Here is a 6,350-nt window from a genome sequence, read left to right on the forward strand (position 1 = left end):
TGTATTGGGACACACTCAATATTTTTCTCGCGTACTAAATAGTATTGGTATTGGGTCGCAGGGTCAATTATGATCACGGACCTTTTTCACAGCGCTGTCGCAGCAGGGCAACACACAGGTGCAGCCCCCCCGACATTGGCATCGGTCCCTGTGTGTGCTATTCCCTGGTGGGGTCTGGACCTGTGAGCTGGTACACACGAAGAGGAGCCCCGTGGTTCAGGCTTCGGGCCACGCTTGTGTTATCGCCTGTTATGGCCGCCCCGTCATGGAGGGGCAGGTTGGCGTTGATGTTCTCGTGTTTTGGTTGTTTCAGGCGCGGCAGGTTCTGGAGCGGGAGTTCAACAACGTGCTGGCCCTGGGCACCGACCGCCGGCTAGAAGAGGTGACGCAGCCATCTTTATCTTTATCTTTCCTTCCATTTTTAAATCCAGCCACTTCCTTTCTTTGTATTTCTTTTGTGTTTGTTTGTGTTTACAATGTTTAACGTCTTTTTTACTTGGTAGCAGTTAACAATAAGGGAGCATTATGAACCGGGGGTCAAGGGTTAGAGTTTATGCAGAAATGAATACCTTGGTTGTCATGGATACCATTACCTTAGTTAACATGTACACCATTAGTAAACTTGAGCGCCATTAGTGAACGATCACTGCCACATGAGTTCACTGTTGATTAACTCTAAGTCAATGCTTATTGTAGGTCTTTTCTCAGTAACATCTCCTTTGAACCAGATCATTGATCAAGCGAGCTTGTTCAGTAAATGGGATTTGGTTTAATTAATTAAAAATAGAAGGGGCATTGACACCCGCTGCCTGGTAACCAATCGTATGCCTGCTGCCGCCCCACGTCTCTGAGAGACATGAGCCTCTCCGTGTGTCCCTGCAGTGTGGGGACGACAAGACGTTCCGCCGCTCCCCGTCGTGGCGCAAGCGCTTCCGTGCACGGGAGGGGGGCGGGGGCATGGGGATGATGGCGGGCTCCATGGAAACGCTTCCCGCCGGCTTCCGCATGCCCTCCATGTCCATGCCCCCCTCCATGTTGTTGGGGAACAAGAAACAGCACCAGCCCGAAGGTTTGTGTGTGTGTGTGTGTGTGTGTGTGTGTGTGTGTGTGTGTGTGTGTGTGTGTGTGTGTGTGTGTCTGTGTCTGTGTCTGTGTGTGTGTGTGTGTGTGTGTGTGTGTGTGTGTGTGTGTGTGTGTGTGTGTGTGTGTGTGAATACACCTGCCTGACTAACTGCATGCGTTAACCTTCTCCTTCCCGTTCTCCCCGTCCCGCTCTGTGCCCCGCCCCCTCTAGCTCCTCCCCCTGCGCCTCCGAGGCTCGACCCCTCCACCGTAAGGACCTACTCATGCTAACTCTTCTCTGCTAACTCACAGGCGTGCTAATGCTGAACAGGTAAGCTAACCAAGCGAGCTAGTGCTCACTACTTTAACTCTAACAGTTATGCCTGTACAAAGTGCATCCTGGAAGAACGGGCATCCTTTAACCTTTGACCCTTGCCTTGTTGTAATAATTGAACTGTACTGGATAAACATGTTATACGGGCTATGCAAAAATAAAACATTTGACTTTTGATTTTGACTCACAGTATGTTATTAATAATGCGTTCTTTTTTCTACGTCAATCGTTCTGTCTATTCAACTTCTTCCCCCTTTCTTATATCTCTCTCTCTCTTCCTCTCTCGCCGCTCTCTCTCTCTCTCCCCCTCTCTCGCCCTCCCTCCCTTTCTCCCCCTTTCTCTCTCTCCCCCAGTGCATTCTCATTACTTGTATGGACACACGCTTGCGGCCTTTCGAGAGTGATATGCCAAATCTGTGGAGGGCAGCCCTTAGTGCCAGAGGGGTGTCATCGCGGAGCCCCCCCCCCCTCTGTGTCCAGCCTCACCTCTCACCTTTCACCTCTCACCTCTCTCCCTCCGGACATGTGCAATACAGAGTACAAACTCTGACCTCCCGGAGCTTACTTGACCTTTTGAGCGCGCTCGGCGGTCGGTCCGCCCGGTCTCGCGGCTGTGAAGGAGGTTTCTCGGACCTCGGTCTCTCTCCCAGTTTAACCCCAGTTCTCCCAGTAGCCTTGTTATTGTGATTTTGTGATTCTGCTCCCCATTGAGTTTCAGTTGTGGGTCCTTATACCGGTTTCGGGTGTGTGGGGGTTTCGACCTCGATCCAAACCAACACTGCTGCTGCCACCGCCCGACTAGTACAGTGGTGGTGGGGGGACATTGAAACAGACTTAATATGAATGAATCTTAAAGCTGAAGTGTGTTGGGGGAGGGGGGGTGGTAGCATGGTGTTGATCTGGATTTGGGAATAGACCTGTGTAAATGGCATAATCCTGGTGCACATAATCCCCTTTCGGTTATGCAAGGTATTAACTCATTTATCATCCCTGTACATAAAATGGATGACTTATGTTTTTTATAGAAATATATTGGAAATATATATATATGGAGAATAATATAATGTACTTGCTGTATGAAACCCAATGCCCTGTATTCGGTAGTGACTGTTCTCTTTCTCACCTTTCTTCTCTCTGTGATGGGCCTTTCGTGTGTCTACTTCTGTATGCCGTTGATGTGTGGATCTCTTTCGTGGGGGTGTTATGGAGAGTGGTAACTCTGTGTGAAAACTACAAGGACACTTCACAGGTTCATGGGTCCAACTCTCTACTGCTCGACTCCATTTTCTTCTTTCCTTTTTTCTCCTTTTGCCTCCTCTTTTCAAACTATGTAGCTGTTACCACTCTCTCTCTCTCTCTCTCTCTCTCTCTCTCTCTCTCTCTCTCTCTCTCTCTCTCTCTCTCTCTCTCTCTCTCTCTCTCTCTCTCTCTCTCTCTCTCTCTCTCTCTCTCTCTCTCTCTCTCTTTCTCGCTCACTCTCTCTCACTCTCCCTTTCTCTCTTTCTTCCCCCTTTGTATGACACTATGTAGCCTAGAGTAGAGCGAATCTCTTAATATGTACTAGAGTGCGCGTGTTTGTGTGAGTGAGTCAATGAAACCTAATCCTTTTTCTCGGTGATAGTAGGGGATGCGTGTGAGATGCCGGGCCAGGCCATTGAGCTTCCTCCGTGGGGTGTGTGACAACTGTAGCTCCTCCTCTTTGTTGACTTGTTGACTTCCTTTAAAAACCACAAAAAAAAAAGAATCAAACTGTCCACTGCTGCTTGGCGTCAGCCAATGACTTCGACACATTAAACTGCTTCACTTGACGGAGACAACCTGCTCTGACGTCGTCCGTCTTGCCACTCTTTTGAGATCAGTTGCCATGGATATTACAGTCGCGTGCGCACAGGAGTGGTCGTTTTCCTTCACAGGCAGACCTCCTCGTCCAATGAGATCATGGCAATTTTGGTGAACCATCGAAGCGTTGGATGCGTGTATAATATATTTTTATTTTATTTTACAACCGTTTTTTTCAAAGTGTCTAAGAGGTGTACTGTGCTATGTGGCAGCTATGAGTACTGTATGTGTGTCTATTCCAGGTGTGAAATGATGCTGACAAATCAAGATTTTATTATTTGGCTATTTAAAAGTGTACTGTATTTATGACAATATATAGACATAAAGTAAAGTTGTTTTCTAAAGATTTTGTTTTGTGTTCTTATTACAACCACACAAAGACTGTGTATTGGAAATAGTTTAATTGCAATAATTGAACGGAAAATATCACTTTGGAAACATCTACAAATACACAACAATCTTAGTTTATAAAAGATGAGAAAAATAAGTTAGCAAAAAATAGAAAATAAAATAGCAAAACCACTCTGTAAAAAAGGGAACGTATTTACATCATAACCAGTTTAAATTAAGCAAATCTTGGTCAAAACCGCCATGGTACATATTGGCCCCACAAATTAACTCAACGTTTTTAAGCCTAAAGCACACACACACAAAAGAGAACACAACATATCAGGGAAGCTGTCGGAAAAGAAACATTTCTTTAAATAAGGTTAGAAAACAGAAAATAAAAGAAAGACTTCTAAGATTGCTACATCACACAGACCCACTGTGGTCACTAACGGTGTGTCGTCATGCAGGGGGGCGTGGGGGTCTCAGGAACACATGGACCGCTGGTTAGGAACAATTTAAGAGGAATTCGCTTCTGTCTATCTGACATATTGGAAATTATGAATAAAATAAAAACAAAATGAACAGCAAGCGGCATGACACGAAAGACGAAACCCCTTGGAAAGAAGAAGAGCGGAAGAGGAGAGAGAAAGCTGGAGTTGGAAATCTGCTGATGGGTTTATTGTCGTCGGTGGTCGACCATCCTTTTTATCTTCCTTTCTTCTCGAAATTGAAAATCTCCAGTTCTGTCAGATTTTTGTCTGTGGGAGTACCGCGGGGGGGGGGGGGGGGGGGTTACTTGGGAATGTCAAGAGGCACCACTGGGTAGGTCCCGGTCCCCTCTACTGCTGAGATGCTGTCCATGATGGAGGTGAGAGAGCGCATGTTCCCCTGATCTGGGGACTCAGCCGCCCCGAGGAGTTCTGAGGAACAACACACACACACACACACACACACACACACACACACATTAATGTCCTGTCCAAAGCCTTTGTGCAAGAGTGGGAATGGGTGTGTCTATGTGTGTGTGTCTATGTGCTTTTGTGTGCATTTTTTTATGTGTGCGTATGTGTGTGTGCGTGCTTTGATTTGTGTGTGTGTGTGTGTGTGCTTTGATTTGTTTGTGTGTGCTTTGATTTTTGTGTGTGTATGTGTGCTTTGATTTGTGTGTGTGAGTGTGCTTTGATTTGTGTGTGTGTGTGTGTGTTACTGTGTGTGTGTGTGTGTGTGTGTGTGTGTGTGTGTGTCTGTGTGTGTGAGTGTGTGTGAACATTCTTACCCTCATTGCTGTAACTTTGTACACACTGCTCCGGCGTGCTGCTCCACTCCGGGCTGCTACAGCAGGTGCTGCCTGAGCTGGGCTCGCTTGACGACGACACCTGTTTCCATGGAGACATATGCAGACGGTGCTGTCAGTCACCCCGTGTTGTGACAAGTCCTGCACACTCCCATTAAGAAGCGCCTCACACACTGCCATGCAATGTAACACAAGTGCGCGCCCGCAAGCAAATACCGTGAATGGAGGAACGAACGCCGTTTCATTCATAAAGACACGCATTAAAATTAGCGCTCCGAGGAATCCAATTTGAATTTTTTATCAATCACTTGCTACTAATGGCATTTGTAGTTATTTACTTTTATTATTTCAAATGTTTCGATTATGTGTGTATGTGCGATCTATTATGGGTTAATTAATGTTGGTAAAGATCAAATGAGCAGTTCATACAGCATACTCCCTAAGTACAATATATAAACTTTGTTAAACCGGTAAGTGAGGTGAAACTAACTGTCCAGATTATTAGACTAGATAAATAATGAACCACACACACAGCAAACGTGACAATACTCAATAACAAAATGCGATGCTTTCTCGCATTTTTCAGAAGAACAAAAAAAAGGAATGTCCTTCATCTAGCCCCTTTAGTTCTCTGTGGAATGTTTCTATTAAAAGAGGTATTCCAATTACAATTATTTCAACTCACTCTCTCTCTCTCTCTCTCTCTCTCTCTCCAACGTGCGTCATCAACGCCCCCCTCGCCCGGCCGTACTCACCCTGGGCCCGCTGCCGTTGGGCCGGAACTGGCCTCCCTGCAGGCCCGCCGCCTCGCCGTCCTGCTGGTTGAGCGAGGAGACCAGCGCCTGCAGCCTCTCGATGTACTGGATGGCGCTGCGCAGGATCTCCACCTTGGGCAGCCGCTGGTTGGGGTTCATCAGGGTGCTCCTCTTCAGCGCCTCGAACGCCTCGTTCACCTTCTTCAGCCGCCGCTTCTCCCTGAGCGTGGCCGCTTTCCGCCGGTCCATGGTGACCGTCTTGCGCTTGCACAGCTTGCAGGCCCAGGGCAGGCACTGGCCCGGACATTGGGGCTCCGAGTCGGGCGACAGGCTGGAGGGAGAGGGCTTGTCCTCCATGCCCGCCGGGATGCCGCCCCCCAGGCCCACGCCGCCACCGCCTACGCCCACGCCGCCGGCCAGACCCGCCCCGCACAGCCCCATCATGGAGCTCCGGTCCTGGTAGCCCGCCTGGTCGTACCCCCCCTGCAGGCGCGAGGGGTAGTAGGAGTCCCCTCCGTCGTAGAAGCGCTGGTCGGGGAAGAAGTACGGGTTGGTCTCGAAAAGCTCCATGCTGGAGGGTTCGCCCGGTAGGGGGGGGGGGGGGGGTCTCTGAGGTGTGAGGCGCTAGCCGGGGACGGGATGGGGAGTCCTGCTTCCCCTGCTTGGGTCTGTTTGGTCCCGCGTGAGCTGGGCGAGTGTGTTGGGGGACGAGTGGGCAAATGTACGCCTGTGTGCA

At 48.7% G+C, this 6,350-nt stretch overlaps 2 protein-coding genes across 2 annotated transcripts in view; one reads left to right on the plus strand and one right to left on the minus strand.

Moving 5' to 3' along the window:
• ppfia4 (PTPRF interacting protein alpha 4) overlaps window positions 1–1,800 on the plus strand; it is a 53,965-nt gene extending 52,165 nt beyond the window's left edge. Inside the window, exons 28-30 of the mRNA XM_056606356.1 lie at window positions 314–382; window positions 883–1,021; window positions 1,706–1,800. Coding sequence (XP_056462331.1) covers window positions 314–382; window positions 883–1,021; window positions 1,706–1,800 — 303 coding nt within the window. The remainder of the gene's footprint in view (window positions 1–313; window positions 383–882; window positions 1,022–1,705) is intronic.
• Window positions 1,801–3,631: 1,831 nt separating this feature from the next.
• The window catches only part of myog (myogenin), a 2,826-nt gene continuing 107 nt past the window's right edge, over window positions 3,632–6,350 (minus strand). Inside the window, exons 1-3 of the mRNA XM_056606357.1 lie at window positions 5,615–6,350; window positions 4,842–4,941; window positions 3,632–4,485 (exon numbers count right to left, since the gene is read on the minus strand). The exon at window positions 5,615–6,350 is cut by the window's right edge and continues 107 nt beyond it. Of these exons, the coding sequence (XP_056462332.1) occupies window positions 4,358–4,485; window positions 4,842–4,941; window positions 5,615–6,184 (798 nt within the window). The 5' untranslated portion in view covers window positions 6,185–6,350 and the 3' untranslated portion in view covers window positions 3,632–4,357. The remainder of the gene's footprint in view (window positions 4,486–4,841; window positions 4,942–5,614) is intronic.

This window comes from Gadus chalcogrammus, chromosome 13, assembly GCF_026213295.1.
Source record: "Gadus chalcogrammus isolate NIFS_2021 chromosome 13, NIFS_Gcha_1.0, whole genome shotgun sequence".
In the NCBI taxonomy this organism is placed as follows: Eukaryota; Metazoa; Chordata; class Actinopteri; order Gadiformes; family Gadidae; genus Gadus; species Gadus chalcogrammus.